The 20,541-nt window shown below is 30.0% G+C and overlaps 4 protein-coding genes across 6 annotated transcripts; all 4 read right to left on the bottom strand.

The window, feature by feature from the left end:
* Positions 1-275: 275 nt before the first annotated feature.
* Positions 276-2,091, bottom strand: LOC127253479 (hemoglobin-2). The gene is made up of 3 exons (XM_051278101.1): positions 1,858-2,091; positions 1,449-1,563; positions 276-625 (listed from the first exon to the last, which is right to left on the bottom strand). Exons 1-3 carry the CDS (start codon positions 1,962-1,964, stop codon positions 380-382), a joined length of 468 nt encoding a protein of 155 aa, XP_051134058.1. The 5' UTR covers positions 1,965-2,091; the 3' UTR covers positions 276-379.
* Positions 2,092-4,502: 2,411 nt separating this feature from the next.
* Positions 4,503-8,171, bottom strand: LOC127253473 (plastid division protein PDV2-like). The gene is made up of 2 exons (XM_051278088.1): positions 7,825-8,171; positions 4,503-5,533 (listed from the first exon to the last, which is right to left on the bottom strand). The coding sequence occupies exons 1-2, from the start codon at positions 8,020-8,022 to the stop codon at positions 4,865-4,867; spliced, it is 867 nt and encodes a 288-aa protein (XP_051134045.1). The 5' UTR covers positions 8,023-8,171; the 3' UTR covers positions 4,503-4,864.
* A 2,592-nt stretch (positions 8,172-10,763) lies between these two features.
* LOC127253489 (probable E3 ubiquitin-protein ligase ARI2) lies at positions 10,764-15,728 on the bottom strand. 3 transcript variants are annotated; one of them, XM_051278121.1, is made up of 7 exons: positions 15,278-15,727; positions 14,804-14,836; positions 13,867-14,146; positions 13,217-13,697; positions 12,127-12,675; positions 11,916-12,043; positions 10,764-11,425 (listed from the first exon to the last, which is right to left on the bottom strand). In XM_051278121.1, the coding sequence occupies exons 1-7, from the start codon at positions 15,440-15,442 to the stop codon at positions 11,277-11,279; spliced, it is 1,785 nt and encodes a 594-aa protein (XP_051134078.1). In that variant the 5' UTR covers positions 15,443-15,727; the 3' UTR covers positions 10,764-11,276. The 3 variants fall into 3 exon arrangements, with proteins under 3 accessions (XP_051134078.1, XP_051134070.1, XP_051134086.1); XM_051278113.1 differs by having other exon boundaries at positions 10,768-11,425; positions 11,877-12,043; positions 15,278-15,726; XM_051278129.1 differs by having other exon boundaries at positions 11,309-11,487; positions 11,877-12,043; positions 15,278-15,728.
* A 1,292-nt stretch (positions 15,729-17,020) lies between these two features.
* Positions 17,021-20,117, bottom strand: LOC127251779 (uncharacterized). Its single transcript, XM_051275649.1, has 7 exons — positions 19,957-20,117; positions 19,742-19,838; positions 19,514-19,652; positions 18,827-18,909; positions 17,721-17,855; positions 17,522-17,626; positions 17,021-17,432 (listed from the first exon to the last, which is right to left on the bottom strand). Exons 1-7 carry the CDS (start codon positions 20,028-20,030, stop codon positions 17,310-17,312), a joined length of 756 nt encoding a protein of 251 aa, XP_051131606.1. The 5' UTR covers positions 20,031-20,117; the 3' UTR covers positions 17,021-17,309.
* Positions 20,118-20,541: the final 424 nt, after the last annotated feature.

The raw sequence follows: 20,541 nt of genomic DNA on the forward strand, positions 1-20,541 counted from the left end.
AACAAAGCTTAATAATTCTCATGGGTGATAAATTACAAGGTGTGTTAGTTCGATACACACAATTTTTAGGCACAATTCCAACAAATGAGCATAGAGCTAATGGCAAATCGTAAGAGTATAAAATCAAATTTTTATATCCTACGTTATTTCAAATAGAAATATTTATATTCATATTTTTTCAAATAAAAATTATTTCATTCAAACAATATCACACTCAAAGAAAACAACATTATTCTATCAAACATATAAATAAATCAAACTTCAAAAGAGTATAATTAAATAAAACTTTCAATAACATTTTATATATTTAAATGAAAATACTATTAATTACATACATAAATAAAAATAAGAAGACAACGACAAGATGAAAATGTTTATTTCATATCATATGAGTTTTGATAGCGGCAACCAAGTGTTCATACGCGACGCTCCATGCCGCTTTCATTTCCGGCGACCACATTTCTCCAGTGGCCTCCTTTATGGTCTCCAAAAGCGCGTACTTGACTACATCAAAGTGCTCGTCTACCACGCCGTTTTTCAAGTGCACGCTCCCGAGTTTCTTCAACGTCGAATCTTTCACCACCACTTTTCCGGTTTTCCTTAGCTGCACCGCGGCTTCGCACGCCTACAAACATTACATAAAAATATTGTTTAAAATTAAAAAAAAATGCATACTATGTTTAGTTACACATTATCATTTATTGAAGTTCTAATAGTCTTTCTGTCCCAACTGTATTTTTTTTTTTATATATATAATTTCCATCCTTTACGCACAAAAGTATCATTACTAATATCAATTTTTTTTCTTTTAATTTTATATAAATTACAAACATACAAACGGTATAATTACTTTATATGTCGAAACTTTTTATGCAGTTTTATTAACTAATAAAATCATATTATTTTTTAATTTATTATAAAATCCCAACCAAAAGACTACTTTGAATTGAGACAGAAGGAATATTATTAGGTTTAGTAAATCTCTTTTTTTTTAAAAAAAAAAAAAAACAAATCACATAAGATATTTGTTTTTTATTCAAGTCTTTTGTTATTCTTAAAACTTTTATGTGTTTGGTTTAGGTTTTTTTTTTACTATTTATAATTTTTTTAAAAAAAATATCAAATTAAATATTTTTTTATATTATACTTAAACTAAATCATATGTTAAAATTTATTTATATCATATCAAATAATTATTCAAATTAAAATTTTTACTATTAAAAACTCAAATCCAAAACTTAAATCACAAACAAATACACCCAAAAAATAATATTTTATAAAATAAAAAAATATTAGAGTCTAAATAGTTAAAAAAACAAAACAAAAAACAAAAAACAAAAAGAAATACATTAGAAACTTTTTGAACTCTTATCTAAAGAGAGTGATAATCTATAAATACGCTAATTTTAGAAATAGTGATAATTAATCGTTCTCAGCGGAAGACTAACCATGACAAACACGGACTTGGCATGTCCCTTGAGCTTCGCATTTTGCTCCAACGGCACATTCGAGTCTTGTAAGAACGAGAACATCTTTTGAGCTGACGGCGCAATCTCGAATACCCTTTCAATCATCGAACATCATTACATCAAAAAAAAGAAAAAAACAATAAAAAAGAAAAAAACAATAATAATAATAGTACCAAACTCTCAATTTACATAATAACAACATTACCTCAAAAAAGCATAATTTTTATGCAAAACATCACATTCATATATATATATATATATACTTAAAGCTAGCACGTCATATAACTATATTTTATTTAATTTTTTTCTTCTTTTTTTATTAATTTTCAAAATTTTAAAAAACTTCGCAAATACTTTCAAAACATATATAAATACGACGGTAACTCACTTGAGGAAGAACTTGAGAGCCCATTCACCGGAATTCGACTTCATCGAGTTCCATGACTTGATGACAAGAGCTTCCTCTTCCTCTGTAAAAGAAACGGGCTGTTCCATTGCCGGAAAAATCGAAATTTTTGAAAACTAAAAACTACAATATAATCAATCAATGTGTTCGAAAATTTGTCGATGAAGATAAGATAAAGACAATATACTACGAGCATATATATATATATATATACATAGTGAAATGTCAATGTCAATGGCTCTTGAATGGATGGAATGGAAAGCCACAAAAGTAATTTAATCAAGAAGCAAATTCAAATTCAAATTCAAATTCAAATTAAATTCAAATTGAGATTTAAATTGATTTGTTGTAAGAAGAAAACCATGTGCTGCTGGCGGAGGCGGCGCCCCCGGCATGGTTTCACTCCAATTCTCAAATAAGTCAACAAAGAATGGGATTTGAGTGTCGGGGTTGGACTTTTAAATTATAAAATTAAAATAATATTTAATATAATATAATATAATATATTGATGTGAAATTTTAATTAAATTATAATATAATATAAGATAATAATAAACATTAATTTGAAATAATTATTTAATATGAAATATATTAATGTAATTTTTTATCGTAAATTTAAAATTTAATGCAATACATAATAAATAAAAAATAAAAATTCAATTTGATAAAAAGTTTTTTTAGTAGTATGATCTTTTAAATAGATTTTATTTTTTTAATTATGTAATATATTAAATAAAAAATAAATATATTAATATGATATTTTGAGGGATAAAAATTAAATTACTAAATATGACAAGCAAAAAAGTTATACATTATAATTATATCAAATTTTAATTTTTTAAATGTTTCATTAAATTTGTACCCAATAAACGATTTTATTTACTCGTAATTTTATTAATTTTATTTTAATGAATAATAACTAATTTATTATTACTTTTTCTACATAGAATATTATTTCTTTATTATTTTTTAATAAATTTTCTATAATTGGTAGAATACATTTTTCTCTTTTACACATTTTTTTTACCTTTCTTGATGCAATTTATAAAATCATCCAAAAACAAAAATTAAAAGCAAAATGATTAAAAAAAAAAAAAGTAGGGTGTTTGAGAGTTTGGATTTTGAGTAGAGATTTGAATAGTAAAAATTTTGAATTTGAATAATTGTATGATGTGGTATAAATAGGTGTTGATGTGATGTTTTGAATATAAAATTTATTTTTAGTATAATATAAAAAATTGATATTTTTTGAAAAAAAAAATTGAATGAATAGTATATTTAAAATCCAATCCCCAAAACAAACACACCATTATCACGATAAAAATATTATGCCAAAAGTAAAACTAGCACACAAATGGAACAAAAAGAATGAGCAATTTTCAAATTTCTACAATTTCTAAAAATATGTATTCCCTCTCTCCCTCCGCTTCTAAATGTCACATTTACCTTTTGGTCATTATATTTAACATTAAAAATATGTATAAATTTTTGTACAAATATTCTTTTATTAGTATTATAAGACACTAATAAAAATATTTTTATAATTTTTTTCTTAATTTATACTACGTTTTGATATAATAATTAATATTCAAAATTTAAAAAAGTAAATGAAACAGCCAAACGAGATAGTATATAAAAATATATTTTTATAAAACATCACATAAAATATACTATTAAAATACAAAATACAAATAAAAAAATCATGAACTTCACTATTAATTTTATAATTAATAGTAGCCACCGAAAACGACTCGCTAACATATTTAATAATTTTCTAAACATATTAGATGACCCGACACGAAATCGACTCAATTAACACAAAACCAACCCATTTATCTATTTAATTTTATTTTTCTTCTAAAATTAAAATTCTACAAGCAAGAATCAAATAATCAATTCTAAAAGAAAATAAATTATAACTAAAAAAGTCAATAAAAGATACTTTATACACATATACAATAAATAATAAAAATTATTGAAGATATTATAATTGGATTGGACTAAATTTAAATTAATAACTTTTTGAACAAAATATAAGATTGTTTTACATATATAATAAATATATTAATTACTATTAATAAGCTATAATTGGAATGTTTGATCCTAAACCCAATTATTATTGTGTCATAATCGCGTCATCTCATATATATAATTAAATCGAAAATGTTTGACCCGAACCCAATTATTTCAATTTTTGGTTATCCAACATAAACATTCAAAGAATGCAATATTAAAAAAAAAAAAAAAAAAGAAAAAAAAAAGAATGCAATATAATATTCAGTGTGCAATCGAAATGGAGCGGCAAATTCCCATGTTATTATAAACAACAAGCATTAGATAACACACGATATATAAATCAACAACACAATATATATATATATATATATATATATTAGCATAATACAAACGCTAACATATAACAACAATAGTCCACACAACTTATATTAAATTTGCGCCAACACGACTCGCCTATAAGATATGAATCGAGAACACGAGATAAATAATATACACAACATATGTTGTACTAATTCTAGTCATGTGCTAACAATCTACATTTCACGTGCTCGCCAGAGCTAATTAGCACTCTAACCATTTCCTATATATATATATATATATATTCGATGACATCAAGAAACAAGAATCATGTCTTAGAATCAATCTATCTTTTGCATCTAAGTATGCACAATACTCAAAAACACACAATTTATACAATAATGCATTCATTGGGATAAGGAGCAAATTGATTGTTTAAAAGCAAGAGCTCTTACAACATGAACTTACCCGAGTCGAGACGATCAGATATCAGGCGAGACCATAAGCCAGCCTGGAGACTTTCGACGCCAAACCTGAATGTGCTTCTCCTATGATTTCGAGAAAGATAAATTCAGTTAGTTTTGAAAGCAATGGGAATGTACAACAATGGTGTAAAAAGCTCCCTTTGCTCTCCCGTCTCTATTTCTTCGACAAGAATGTAGCCTCGCATTTCTCTTCACCCAAAACCGTAGCTCACATTAGGAGCCGCGACAACCGACTCGAATGGAATTTCGATTCTCTCTTTCACGACACACCGCATCTCACCATTTTCGGTCACGGGGACCTTCCCCGGCGGGCACTTGCCGTCATTTTGATTTCTTCTCACATTGTTCAACCATTGCAGCTGAAACAAGTCCAGAAACTTAAACTGATCGCTTCGTTTTCTCAGACTGGGCTCGAAACCGGACAAATTCAGGATAGTGATCACCCCAAGTATAGTCAGCGCAGTCCTGGTAGCTGTGCCGATCAAGAATTTCACCGGTTTGAGCGGGCCACTCGACCTGGATTGGCGCGGATCACTATCTGATAAATGGATGTTGTTTGGAATGGATTCGGGATCTTTGCGGGCGCTAGGTGGAGTCCCTTTTTGAGGATCTTTTCGAGCGGAAATGAAAGTTGAGAGATAGCCGGTGTCTGCGATAATGGGTTGAGAAGGTCGGGTTGGATATGGTGGAAGGAGAAGGTCGTTGTTGTCCTCTGTTACGCTTGCGAAAGCGATGGCTTCGTGTATGACTTCCAAATCCTTGCCTTTGTATTCCTTCAACACTTTGAGCAACTTCCTTTGGCTGAACTCGATTTCAGCCAAGGCCGACTCTTTTTCGTACCATTGTTGCTGCTGCAGTGCCTGATAATAACAAAAATGCAACAAACTTCAGCATATGTTAGATATGTGTGTTTGTTAATAGAAATGAAACGAATAAAGTAACTTCAACACAGTCGGTCCATAGATTTCCAATTTGTAAGACGAAATACCTAAATAAAAGAAGAAAGAAATGAGATTCAACGAAAAATAGTTGCTAGAGTAACCCAATAATTGAATAAGTAACTCTATTTACATATGTTTTCGACTCAATTTTGGCACTATTCTTTCGTAAACTTCCTTGGTAAAATATATTACATCCAAAACTTATTTTTTTAGTTAAAGTATTATGCTAATAACACATACAAAACACCGCCTCAAATCCCTATTTTTATGCAGCTTTTTGCTATTTAAAAAAATCCGAGACACTTCGGAAACATATATAAACAAATTCTGAGCTGAGGTCTGAGGTGAAAGCTGACAATTCATCACAAATTTCTCTCTCAAAAACGTATTACACCGATACCTATTTTCATTTAAAAATATTATATCAATAACCTATTTTTATACAAAAACATGACATCAAACACTTGTCACATCAAATACCTAATTTTCATTCAACTTCTTTCTATTTTCAAAAATTTCCGAAACTCCATAACACTCCTAAAACATATCTAAACAAATTTTGAATTAAGGTCCGAGGAGTAAGCTAGAGAAGTTACAGATGATTTCACTTAGAACCATTTCATACAAAATAACAACTGTTTATTTGCTTACAGCAATTTCCGTAACAGATTTCACATGTAACGAAGCTAAAAACCGGAGTCTAAAGAACGAGCTTAAGCCTTTTTATTTCTCAGCTCTCACTGTGGATAACAAACCAAGGGAATGTAGCATTCGCACGTTACAAACATTAATACTTAAGTCGTTTACACATAAATTGGAACACTCATTCCTATATGCATCCAAACATAACTTAAATTTCATGGTTAACTTATATAGGAAAGAGTAAAAAGAAACATGTACAAAAGTAACAAATTCGCAATCATGTATCTTCCTGTAAAAAATCTCAACGACAACACACCAGCCAAGAATGTACGAAAATAGGAACAATATGTCAAGGTCTAAACCAAACAGAACTTGCTTTAATACATTGTTATCCTTCGACACAAAGCTCGACTCACTTATAAATTTAGTCATTTTTAGGGAGCATAACATCTAACATGCTCTAACAATATTTTCGATTTATGACAGGAAGTATCATCATTCCCATTCCACATTCTTACGTAACATGACAACATATTTTTGTTATGTTAAATGCAAATCAATAGATTTTTTTATGTATTTCAAGCGTATCATAGTTGAAAGAATTTTATTTTTCAAATATATAATCGTTCAAAATAAATTTAGGGTGTGTTTGGTACAAGAAAATGAAAATATCTTCATATCTCTTGTCTATTTGAGACTGAGAAATCAAAATTGAGAAATAAATTATCTTTTATTCTCTATTTTTATTTATCTTCAATGAACAGAGAAATTGAAATAAATGAAAGTTCAGAAATGCACGGTGTGCTCATTTGATAATTTTTTAAAATTTTCTATAATTCAACTAACAATTTTTCTATAAAAATACATTAGTTTCTCTCGTAAAACATCATGTTAAAATTACTATCCAAATAAAAAATTCAAAACCAAAATACCAACTAAACACACCATATTTCTCAGCATATTCACACTCCACTAAAGCCTCTCAAACCATCTTTATGGGTTCATCCTCTTTTCTTTTAGAACTCAATATATCATCTCCTCCAAATTGAGTGATCCGTATTGTTGTATTTCTATGTCACATTTATCAATAGAATTCTAACATTCTCCGAACAAAATAATTAATTCTCATTCGCCGTTGAATTATCCTATTTTCTACTATCATTTAATTCAACAGTACCATGATATGTATAGCTGTTCAACAACACAATTTCAAATTAAATTCAGCTAATGTCAAACCCTATTTTGAACTAAAAATTCCTCAAATCTGGAGTCCTACAAACCCTTATTCATAGAAGCATTTCTCGAACTAAAATCACGCAGTTCAAACGAAGCTGTACAGTAGCAAGAACTCTAGTCTCGAATAAACACAGCAACGAATGCTTTGGAAAAGACAAATAACCAGTAGCTGAAAATTGCAGTCCACTAATTTTCAAAAACTCGAGTTCAATGACAAGAAAACTCCATAATTCCAGATTTAATTACTCTTCAAACTCGACAATTCGATAAAAATCCAAAATCCAGCTACTACATACAGCAACTGCGAGAAGAAAAAAAGAAAGAAAGCACACCTGCAGTGAAGAGAGCTGGAGTTCGAGGGATTCGAGTGCATCTCTGATCCTAAGAAGGTTGTCCGCTTGGTCAGCAACGCCATTATCGTTGTTGTCATCATCATCATATTCGAAGTCCTTGGAGCGAATGCAGCTAACGATCTTGGACCTCAACTCGGAGGTCTTAGCCAAGACCAGGCCGATCCGATCTTCATCCATAATCGTCGATTGCAAAATTGCAGAAAGTATTGTTGGATTCTTGGATTGATCGATCTTGTGGGTTGGGTTAGGTTTGGTTTTGCAAAGCGAAAAAAATCTGAGCTAAGTGTGGTTTCAATTCAAAGTTGCCAAAAATGTTTTGGACGTTTTCAGACTTTACACTTTCCCATTTTATTATCAACTAAACGGAAATCCACCGCACCTTTAAAAAAATAAAAAAATAAAATAATAATACTCCCTCAGTCCCTGAACTAAATAACCATTTGCATATAATTTTAAAAATATTAGTATTATATTGGAATACAGTAGAATTAAAAATAAAGTATAAATAACTAAAATAATCTGTGATATAAAAGTAATAACGTTTGTGTAATATATTGTAAGTTGTAAAGATATTTGTAATGTTAATAGATAGTACATTTACTAAAAAAAAGAAATTAATACTTTGTCATGGGACGCTAAAATAGAAAAATGGATACTTTGTTACGGGACGTAGAGGTAGTAAATGTGTTTTTTTTTTTTTTTTTCTCAAACACTTCTCAAAACTAATTTATATGTTACAAATATTCATTATTTATATATTATTTACACAGTTTTCTATATCTTATGTAAAAATAAATAAATTTAAATTATTTCAAAAAACATACTGTAAGGGTGTGTTTGTTTGGAAGGTCAAATTTTGAATTGAGATTTGAATAGTAAAAATATTAAATTGAAACAATTGTAAAATGGTATTAAAATAATATTTTGAACGTAAAATTAATTTTTAGTATAATATAAAAAAATAAAAAAATAAAAAATTAATTTGATTGAAAAAAAAATAATTGATGAATAATAGATTTTTTAAAAAATCTAACAAACGAACACACTCTAAGTACTTGTTTAATTGTTGTATAGTAAATATTTGTCATTGCTAGAAATTCTCCCTTTGTACGGCTGATTGATTTTGACTGGTCAAAAAATTGTTGTCGTTATAGATTTCTAGACTTACTCAACAAAGTATAAACTCGATCTTAAATCTATAATCATAAGTTAAAAAGGAGAACTAGGGTGCGTTGTGGATTGGCTTAAGAAATAAGTATAATTATATCTTTTATTTTTTCTAAATATAATATATAAATTAATTATTTTTATATTCTTTTCGTCCCATAAAATTAGTCTAGTTTCTTTTGAACATGCAATTTAAGAAATATTGTGTTAAATAATTAATTAGTTTGATTAATGGATGTAATAAAGTAGTATATTAAATATTTTTTATTTGATAAAATATTAAATTAAAAGTTAAAATATATATATTTTTTAAAATATTGAATTTTTTATTTACTGAAATTATTTAAAAAAATAATAATAATTGTATTTATTGTAAATCAATACATGCATTTAAATTAAAAAAAAATTAATAACTTAAATGTAATTTATACAATAAAAAATGTAATAAAAAAATTATATAAACAATATATAAAATTTTTTGAATGACATATCAAATTTAATACTATATAAAATTTTTTGAATGACATATCAAATTTAATACCACATCGCATACATACGGTATAAAATTTTTGGTATGAAATATTTTGGTATACCAAATTTGCGAATAAAAAATACTAAATTACGGAAATAACATGCATACTCGTAAAAGAAATACCAAAAAAATTTTAAAATTTCGATACAATATGACTTTTTTTGTATGATAACGATATACAATAAGATATATTCAGTGTATATAGATAATTTAAAAAAATTGGTATTTTTGTATATACTGATTATTTGATACAACATCTACGTCAAATACCGAAATTTAAAATAAGTTTATAATTTTGCTGTATAAATAAGATTTATTTTTTATTTTTTTTGAACAAAGAAAAAAAATCAATATCAAATCTCATTTTTAATTAATTTTTCAGTCATAAATTTTTAAATCAAACATCAAATTTTATTATATATTACATTAAAATTTAATTTTAAAATTAAATGAATATTTATTTATATAATATTAAATATTCATTATTTTTATTATTCAAAATTTTAGCCCAAACTTCTAAATTTATAATTAACAAATAATAAAATTAAAGATATTAGTAAGTTAATAAAATATAGTTAAGTTTTTTTAATTAGAAGTATTAGTTATTAATTATTATTAAAATAGGAAAATGAATTAATTTTGTGGGACAGCTAAAAGAAGAATAAAATAGACTAATTTTGTGGGACAAAAAGAGTAATGTATTATAGTATTGTATTAATTATTATTATTATTATTATCATTATTATTATTATTAAGTACAAAAATAATAATTTTAATTGAAAAATACTTTTACTTATTTAAGAAGCTACCTGTAATTTTGAAAAAACCATTTTTCAGTCTCAAAAGCTGTCTGTGCTTTTTTTTTTAAAGCCGAAGTCAAAAGAAGCTGGCAGAAGCCAATATCGGACCTTAAAAAGAATAAAATACTGTGAATAAATATAATTTTTGGAAATGCAATAAAATGGTAGGGAATTAGACTGAAAATGCATAAATAGGAACTTGAAATAAATACATCAACCAAAACAAAATTAAAAACTTGAAATGTTGGAATAAAAGAGAAAAAAGAAAAGAAAAATACATAAATAAAAATGAATGTTAAAAATCATCTCACTTAAAAATATAAATTTACAGAAATACACATTATTTATTTAATTTATTATACACTCTCCATATAAGAGTATCATCGGTAGTTAATGTAAAAATATCTCTTCCAAATTGTTTTTGTGGCCTAAAAATCATCCCTCGACTCACTCACTGATTCTCTCCTCCGTGGACATCTCCCACAACTATCATTCAAACAGCATATTGTTTCGATGGAAGCCAAAATTCTTGAAAGTTTTTCAACTCAGAAAAGAAGGTAAGAAACCCCAGAGGAACTACAGGAGAAAGGAAAAACTCGACGAATTTTTTATCACGGTTGTGCGTCATGATGTGCTTATACTCTAATCTCTCACAAAACATCATGTCAAAATACTATTTAAATAAAAACTCAAATCAAAGCACTCCATTTTAAATCAATTTAAAACCACAATCAAACAAAAACTATAGACATATATAATTATATACCACAAGGGATCCTAACATTCCTCCCTCCCTCCCATCATTTTCGTCTCAAAGGCGCACACATATACACAGAAAGATGTATCTAAGTTCGGAACCATTGCATAATTATATCAGAGGAGCATACTACACGCTGTTATTCCCACCTATACATATATAGTTAAGCTCGAGATTAATTTTTACCGTTGTTTTGATGAGTGTCGTCAGCGGGGGTGTTGAGATCCAACATTCTTCCAGCAGAGACACCTTTTCTAGGGCGCTTCCGGGATTGCTGTAGGTTTGCAGCCGACGAGGATGCTTTGCTGATTTCTGTTACTTCTCCTGCAAAATGTACAACAGCCATTGTCGACATAGAGTGAGACAGAAACGTCGACATTCATTCACTGGCCGTAGATCATTCACAGGTTTGTTAGATTTTAAACAACCCGGAAAACCATACTCAAGAAAAAGATTTCAGTCAGCATCGCAATTTGAATAAAAACATCCAAAGTTGCATCGCATTGCGAATAAATAACAGAATCACTCGCCATCAATTTCACCAAAAACTATGTGCTCGGGTAAATATAGCATATGCTAGACATGATATAACTGAAAAGAAATATGCTTCCATTTAAAACGTCGTACGCTACTGATAAAGATTTAAATTCCATCATCAGATTCATTCTTCAAGTCTATCTAAGAAACTGCTGTTTTACGATTAATAGTTGAGATATAAAGCGGGAAATATAATTATATTCCTTGCAATACGATGATTTTTAATATTTCTAAATACCCGAGTTGAGATCAGCTTCCTTCTGGCATTTCTTATTACCGTTTGCTTGAGAACTCCGTCCGACTGTCAGCTCCTCTGCCCTCTCAACGCCTTTTGATCGGTAGGGAGCAATAATGAGATTAGTGAATTGAAGTGGGCCCAGCAAATCATTTTCGATGCATTCATACCTGAAAGATGAGGAAGACGGTGGTAAAATTTCTACATTCGCAAAATACGGCAACTAAGAGTTATAAATAGAAAATTTTCTCACATTTTTTTGCAGAGGTTGTCGGTGATAACAGAGAGATTAATAACTTCCATTCTAACTTTCATTATTTGGTCCTCGTCATACTCATCAAATGGCTCCTCAAGAAATTTTGACAGCTTCTCAACGTTTGACTCAAGCTGCTGCTGCTGGTCCTCGAATAAAAGCTGTTTTAATTCACTTTCCTTCTTTGACGTCTCGCCGTTGAACAGCTCATCACCGAACATGTAGAATGCAAAAGGATACGAGTTTGAAAGAGCACGCCTAGATCGGAAAAGCCGGTAAAGGCCATTAGTAACCCAGGCAAAATCTCTTAGCTTTGAGTCCTTTGCTTCCAAATTGGATACTTTTTCCTTTATAATTTCCTTCAATTTAGATTCCTTCTTGAAGGAATCCGTATGCGCTTTGTAACGATTATGATAATGCATGTATCTGTAAAGATCTCGCTTTGCACGCTCAGCAGTCTTTTCTTTGTCTTCTTTGTAGCGACCACAGCTATGGTTGGCAATATGAGACCACGTGTGGTCCCGGCCCGTAGCTCCACCGCACAACCAGCTGCAGCAAGAAGCATAAAACTTTTTAAATGAGAAACATTCCAGAAAATTCGAACCTTACTAACAAATGCAACATAGAGAGCACAGAGATTTGATCCACACAATAAGATCTACGTATTTAACATCAGTAATTCCAAGAAGCAGTATGAAAAAACACTCAATTTCAAACATTGTGACGATGAATATTCGATTCATGTCATTAACAAGAAAAAATGCATCGTGCCCCAAAAGTAGTGTTTACTTGTAGAACTTTCCACCCGATTTTACTATTCCAACTTTTTTTTCTTCCAAAAACATCAAATCAAACATCTATTTTTTATTTATTATATAATACTAAAATTTAATTTTAATTCAAAACATTACATCAATACACATTTATATCACATCAAACAACTATTTCAGTTCAAAAATTTATTGTTCAAAACCAAAATCTTACAAGTAAACACACATCGGCATAATTGGCACCACTTAATGAAATTAATAGAGGCACATAAATATACGGAACTTTCTGTGACAAGAAGGGATATGAAAAAAACTCTTACCAAAACGCTTGTCCACATATGCAGCTCACTAGGTTGCAACCACCATTCTTCTCGACTGGTTTGTGACACTTTGGACAAGGCTTTGTATGCACTGTTATCCAGTTAACAGTCTCGGATTCATCCCGACATTTCTTGGTCCACAATTCCCACATCAAACACAAACACGGGGAATGTACTTCCGATAAGCAACTGAAACAGAACTGAAAACCACAAGAGCATTCCACTTCACAGAATTCGTCGTTTTCTACCCTAATCGCATTCCCACAATGGGGTATGCTAGGACACCATTTAACCATCTTATTGTCTTCAATATACGACTCAAGAAGAAACCGGTCAAATTTCTGTACTAAATCAGGGTGCTTTACTCTAACTAGCTTTCTTATAACAGCCTCGTCGCAAATAGAATTGCATTGATGGGCCATACACTTGATCCTTTTGCTTTGCCCCTCTTCTATTTTGACAATGAAATGCTCGGTCCAACCTGGAAAAATAAATAAATAGAATCACTACATGACAAAACAGTGGGAGAACAAAAATGCATTCAAAAATTAATTACGACCTAGCATTTTACACCGACATGAGCATAAAGTACAGACAGAATCTAGTCAACAAAAAGAAAATGAATCCATATTGATAATCAGAGCACTCACAATTGTTGCAAAAGAAGTGGCCGCAGTCCATTTTTGTCACATCTTTTGCAGGAACATTGTCCATGCATACGTCACACGCTAGTTTTGAGGAAGTTTCTGGTTTATTGAGGTCAACACATTCGGCCACGGTAAGACCTGCCTCAGAAAACATGCAAGATTTCCCCTTCTCAACATAAACTGAAATCAATTTCTCAACATCCCATCGATAATGAATGAGAAGAGTTCTGGCATGATGTTCTCTCACTGATAACAAGTCCATTATTCTTCGCAGATCCTCTTTCTGAAAGGATCACAATAATGCCATGGTTTAGTTAACTGAAGGTGTCTCAATCCACTTTTGTTACTTGTGCACACCGTAAGTGTAAGAAATAAAACAGAAGATCACACTTATTTTTTGGAATCATTTTTATAGAATATACGACTCTGTTTATATAAATACTTTTTCCAAACAAATCACATGAAATACTTATTTATTCTAAAAAGATGTCGTATACTATTTTCAAAATTTTCCAAAACTCTAAAATTCCAAAAATGGAGCTAATTTCTTTTGCGTAGTCTTTATGCAACCCAATGATATGAAGTTTGGATACACAATCGGGTGTGTTTGTTTGTGGGATTCTCACTAAGATTTAACGATTCACTAATTGTTTTTCCTAGAAACGTCAAACCAATCACCTATTTTCCATTTTTATTACACACAAAAATCAAATTAACATTTAAAACATCACATACTTATTTAATACAATATAAAAAGCTATTTCATCTAAAAAAATTTCTATACACAATCACAATCTTAATTCCTAATCCCACAATCAAACACACCTCATAGACTCAAAAAGATTTGGAAACCAACAATCCAAAAATATGTAAATAATATACACGGAAACACAAGTGAATTAAGAAAAACATTGACGGAGTATCCGAATACATTTATTACCTGCGCCGCCAACAGAGATTCTCTTGTGATTACCTGTAACAAAATTACCAAAGAACAAAAAAAAGGGAATAAGCTTCTTTCCATTATAAACTATCATCTTCAAACACAAACTTGGTAATATCTTCCAGAACTCATTGTTGAACAAGAAAAAGCAGGCATTGCATCAAAATATAGATAAACAATATCTCAACAATAAAAACCTTTCAGAGACATTGAAGAAATGAGAAATTGCAAGAATTTAAACAGACTAAACAATTAATTCAGAAAAAATGGCGTTCATTCTATTCAGAAACCATGGATGATTTTCAGAAAGAAAGCATCATGGATTCAAATCACTCCGATGAAATCCGCTACTTATTATATATTACCACACTCGCAGATATGAAGATTCCAGGAAACAAAAAAAAAAAATACTAGTAAGAAATTGCATTGTTTCTTAAATGTCGAGGAAACGCTTTGCCAGTACTCACAGACCTTTGAAGAAGAAGTTCGCGACGTCGCCCACTGAGCATCGTAATCATCATCTTCGAGTCCGTCAAGCGATTCCGCTTCTTGATCAGAGGAATACGACTCATATTCCTCGTCGCTGCCGCCGCTCACATAGTAATCCTCCTCCTCCGCTGCCGCCGCCGACGCCATGAATCAATATCCGATCACTATCAGAGTATGAATCAGAGCATATATGTACACAATAATTAGGGGTAACAATGCACGTATTCGATAAACGGCGGTGCTGATCGGAGCAATAAATCAGTCTGACGAAATTCCGGCGGCGATTGGTGAGAGGCTTAACGTTGATCGGCGGCGAGAGGGGTTTCTTCTTCTTCTTCTTCTTCTTCTTCGCGGCGATTGGGAAGAGAAGCCGAAACGACGTCGTTGCGGAATTGATTGAGCTTTTCAGCTTTAAAACACAATAAAGAATACACAGAGGGTTTGAGATAATTATATAGCTCTGTTATTAATAACAGAATTATCCTAATAAATCTCATACATACAGATATACATATAAAATTTAATAGTAATTATTATTTTATTAATTTAAATAGATATTTTTGTTTTTTTAGCATTTAAATAAATCTATTTATAGATCATAATAAATTTAAATTCTTATGCAAGCAGTGAGCATATGCACAAATTTAGGGCTGTGTTAAACAATCTATAATTCATGTTCATATAAAAAATATCTTATTTATAATAGAAAATATATATATATATATATATATTAATATTAGATATTAGATTAGATTGAAGGCAAATCTTTATAAAATATGTAAAACAAGTAATTTTGAAGGAAATATTAACATAATGCTTTTAACAAATTCATTATAATTGTACAATATTTTGTATGAGTGAAATCAACATTAGTACAAATTTAAGATATATTTAAGAGTTTCATTTTTTTTTATAATCAAATTAAAATACTCTCTCCATTTCATAACTAAATATTCATTTATTTTTTTCATTAGTATTATATTTGAAAAATAACCTTATTAATGACATTCTTCGTCTATATCTCATATTTTGGTGTGTTTGTTTGTGGGTTTAAATTTTTAAATTTGAACTTTTGAATAATAGAAATTTGTAGTTAATAATTATTTAATATGATTTAAATGGTTATTAATTTGATATTTTGAATGTAATATTCAAACCATCATGCAACTTTAATAGAATACTATAATATATTATAAAAATAAATTAATTTATATATTATATTTTAAAAGATTAAAAAATATAATTATATTATTAATTTTAATTTATATATATTATACTTGAATTAGAATTTAAAATTATAATTAAAATATTAAATTTAAATAGAGTATATAATTTTTATAATTATATTAAAATTATTAAATATAAGTTTAAAATTTTAAAATTTATTGAAAAATACGAATAATTTAATAATCCTATTATATTGTAATTTTATTTTTAATTTATTATATTTTCTTTAAAGTAAAATTTTAAAATATAAAGAATTAAATTTAAAAAAATATATATTTTCTATACTTTTCTTTAAAAGATTTAAATATAATTAAAAAATATTAAAAATATATATATATATCCTTTTGAGTAATTTTAAGGGTTTAAAAACACTTTTTTATCAAAAACTGTTTTTATAATAATTCATCCAAACACAAAATCAAACTTATTCTACTTTTGACTTCTACTTCTACTTCTACTTGTTTTTTAAGTCAATCCAAACGGTGCTTAGATAAAAAAAAACCAAAATAACAAGTAGAGAAAAGTTGGTATAACAGCATCTCGAGCTAATGAGTTTTAGTCGAGCAATTACAGACAACAGCAGATTTTTTACAGCAAGAAAAAGAGCATTGTTTTTAAACGCTTTTGTAATAAAAGCAATCATGTTTTCAAACTAGTCGATTAAAAACTCCATCTAATGAAGTAAATAGTTGCAGAATTGAAAGATCAACTCAGGTTAGGTGCAACAAAAACCATATAATCATCACTGGCGAAAATACCTCCGGTTAAGGAGATGGCGATCGAGGCATCACATTCCATCAAGATCCGTACGGAATAGATAGTCCTCGTTGTCTAATTCTTCATGGAAAAGATTCAGCGAAGGGGCGTCTGTCTTTTCCATGAATTCAGTGTTGTCTGATGATTGTTCACCCTGCAAGATGAAATATAGTCGGAATTACAGCACAAGATGGTGAAATGTTTGGGAACTTTAGCTTGACGTATAAGCAGGGCGAAGCGAACCTTCTTCAAGATGTAGAAGAAATAATGAAACCCATCGCCGAATGTTTTGCATTCGATGGACCAGGTAAAAGTTGGAGCATTAAAGAAACGACGCCTAAAGTGTGGCTGAAAAATAAGAGAAAGAGAGATCCTGAGTCACTATATAAGCAAGCAATTCTAAATTTGAATGAGAGAGAGAGCATCAACTCGTTTTTCCAACCTGGCCGAAAGAAATGGAGATGAAAATGCCTTGGGGTTTCAGGACTCTGTAGACGCCTTCAAGCATGGCCGTAACCTTATTCACAGTCGCATCTTGAGGATTCCAAGGATCTCCCGAATCAACAAACAATACATCCTACACATTCATCGAAAAATGGGAAAATATCATGTAATTATGCAGAAAACAGGAAATTGACAGGTAGAATAGTGCCTATCTACAGAACAATAGCCGGAAGTAGATTATGGGTGTGTTTGTCTGGGGGTTTGGATTTTGAATTGATATTTGAATAGTAAAAATTTTGAATTTAAATAGTTGTATGATGTGATATAAATAGGTGTTGATGTAATGTTTTGAATGTAAAATTGATTTTTAGTATAATATAAAAAATGAAAAATAGGTGTTTGATTTGATGTTTTTTGGAGGAAAAAAATTGGGATGAATAGTGGAAATGAAATCCAATCTCCCAAACAAACACATCCTATGGATTAAAAATAAGACATATAAACTAAACATTTGGAAGGAAAAGCTAGAACAATATCCAAAGAGTGACAACAAAACGAAATATAAACGGACATCACAAGGTAGATGATAACGTAATACAAATACAACAAATGAACTGACCGTAGATGAAAATAGTCCAAAACACATGTGGCGGTAGTTAGTGTGCTGACTGTAATTAGTCAGCATCGTAAAGACAACACACGAAATATAAACCGGCAGTACATGAAATATAAATCAATAACACAACATATATATTAACATATAAAACAAACACAAAACATGAACTAACAGTACATAACAATAGTCTATACAATTCATATTACAATTGATCTCAATACACAAAGTATGTTAATACAACACATAAAGATAAAACAAACACACACTAACAATCTACAAAGCACATTCATTATCTAACAGACTATACTTCATGTAATACCGATATACAATTAAAGGAAAATAGAAGGTATGGAGAAAGTAGCACATTAGAACCTAATCCACATATTAGACGACCCAGGTTAGCTTTCATCCTCTAGTTATACAACTAAAAACACATCAATTTACTAATGCATCAAAGAATTATAAAAAAGAGTGTTTCGTGGAATTACCATTGTTCCCTTCTCTACAACCACATCAAAAGATTCGTCTCCAAAAGGCAGGTCTAGCATGTCAGCTTCCAGCACTTTAATTTCTGTCAGAAATAACAAGCAGCAAAAAGAAAAGCGGAAATGAGGATAAAATCACTCCATCAGTTTCTATTCGAAACCAAAACACCCTAGATTACAATTTCCAAAGCCGGAACCAAATTTTCATCTTTAGGTATGTATTTACCTAGTCAAAAATTATAAAGGCAAATATGTATTAAACACAGCCCAGCAGGAAACTATTCTATCGTGGAGGCAAATGATCGTGCTCAATTAATAATCGAGTAGTAATTATCCACAAATTCATCTTATTTATCTGCTTCTTAAGAAAAAGTAAAATAATCAAACAGTCACAGCAATGGTAACTCTTATTCGATTATTTCTCTCCAACAAGATACCCCTAAATTCAAGAGAATTTCGATTTACATTGTTACACAACCAAAATTATTACATATACACGCTAGTAATTCATCGAAACTTCAACATAAATGCAAAGGCAATAACAGCAACATCGGCAGCATCACAAATTATCGTTAAATTTACGAATTCAAGTTAAATATTTAGGCAACCAAACAATTATAGAAGTATGTGATTTTGATGAATTCTTCAGAATGCATTTCTCACAGAATCATAAATTACAGAGTTGGCAACCTTTGTATCCTTGGGATATTACTCTTTGCTTCATCTTCTCGACAGCAACTGAGGACAGATCAATGCAGGTCAACTGAGTAATTCCATCTCTGTACAATTCTTCACACAGCTGAGAATTTCCACAACCAATTTCCAACACCTGTTCGTTGATTAAATTGGATAATATAGAAACGTACACCACAAAAGTTATAAATTATAAACGAACAGAGATCGAAAAAGGAGATTTACGGTGGAGTTGGGTTTAACATATTGAAGAATTAGGTGACGGAAATGAGAATACCCTTTCAACCACTCATAATGCTCTTCCTGAGCAAACCTCTGGTCCCTGAAATTCAGATTCAAATCCAAATTCAACAAATTGAGTTCAAATGCACGAGAAGAAACGTTAACGCATACCACTATAAGAAAAATCGGAGAAGAAAGAAAGGGATTTTGCGGCTGACCAGTAACTTAGGTCTCGGTATGCTGAAACGGTGGCCGGAGCAACGTCCGGCTTCTTCACCAACATCGACTCCATACGAATTTCTGCCTTCGCTTTTGAGGGGTCGGGAACGAATAAAACCCTAGTCCTCAATTTGGATATTAGTTATCTTTGGCTTTATGATTTGAAAATTCGAATACTTAAATTTATTTATTATTTTTAATCTCTCGTAAAAATTTTAAATGGAATATGATGATATGACGGTAACAAAAGCTGAGATGACATCTAATTAAGATGTAACACGGCCATGTTCAAACAATTAAAAAGACAAACACAAAGGTATATTTAAACACAATCGTACTTGATATAAACACGCTTGTGTGTCAATTTTTTCTTATCCCAACTACGACATGGGAGATATGATCACCGCCACCTCGATCTTCTATGTTTCCTTTAGATGATCTCTTTTTTAAAAGTATATCACAGTCTACCACAACCACTGTCGAGGCATTTTTTCAACCGCAGTTCACTACAGGTCACAATTTGCATGTGCACCAATTACTTGAGCTCCCGTATTTTCTTTAGGTAATGTTGTTTTTCCTTTGGG

Source organism: Andrographis paniculata, unplaced genomic scaffold, assembly GCF_009805555.1.
Source record: "Andrographis paniculata isolate CXL003 unplaced genomic scaffold, ASM980555v1 Contig12END, whole genome shotgun sequence".
Classification (NCBI taxonomy): domain Eukaryota; kingdom Viridiplantae; phylum Streptophyta; class Magnoliopsida; order Lamiales; family Acanthaceae; genus Andrographis; species Andrographis paniculata.

Coding starts and splice junctions, on each gene's coding strand:
- LOC127253489 (XM_051278113.1), bottom strand. CDS start 15,442: ATGGCGTCGGCGGCGGCAGCGGAGGAGGAGGATTACTATGTGAGCGGC. Junction 14,837..15,277: donor CGCGAACTTCTTCTTCAAAG/GTCTGTGAGTAC, acceptor ATTTTGTTACAG/GTAATCACAAGAGAATCTCT. Junction 12,676..13,216: donor ATATGTGGACAAGCGTTTTG/GTAAGAGTTTTT, acceptor TTCTTGCTGCAG/CTGGTTGTGCGGTGGAGCTA.
- LOC127251779 (XM_051275649.1), bottom strand. CDS start 20,030: ATGGAGTCGATGTTGGTGAAGAAGCCGGACGTTGCTCCGGCCACCGTT. Junction 19,839..19,956: donor TACCGAGACCTAAGTTACTG/GTCAGCCGCAAA, acceptor TCTGAATTTCAG/GGACCAGAGGTTTGCTCAGG. Junction 17,627..17,720: donor TCTCCATTTCTTTCGGCCAG/GTTGGAAAAACG, acceptor CTTATTTTTCAG/CCACACTTTAGGCGTCGTTT.
- LOC127253479 (XM_051278101.1), bottom strand. CDS start 1,964: ATGGAACAGCCCGTTTCTTTTACAGAGGAAGAGGAAGCTCTTGTCATC. Junction 1,564..1,857: donor GCTCTCAAGTTCTTCCTCAA/GTGAGTTACCGT, acceptor GATGATTGAAAG/GGTATTCGAGATTGCGCCGT. Junction 626..1,448: donor CCAAGTCCGTGTTTGTCATG/GTTAGTCTTCCG, acceptor TAATGTTTGTAG/GCGTGCGAAGCCGCGGTGCA.
- LOC127253473 (XM_051278088.1), bottom strand. CDS start 8,022: ATGGATGAAGATCGGATCGGCCTGGTCTTGGCTAAGACCTCCGAGTTG. Junction 5,534..7,824: donor TCCAGCTCTCTTCACTGCAG/GTGTGCTTTCTT, acceptor TGTTATTATCAG/GCACTGCAGCAGCAACAATG.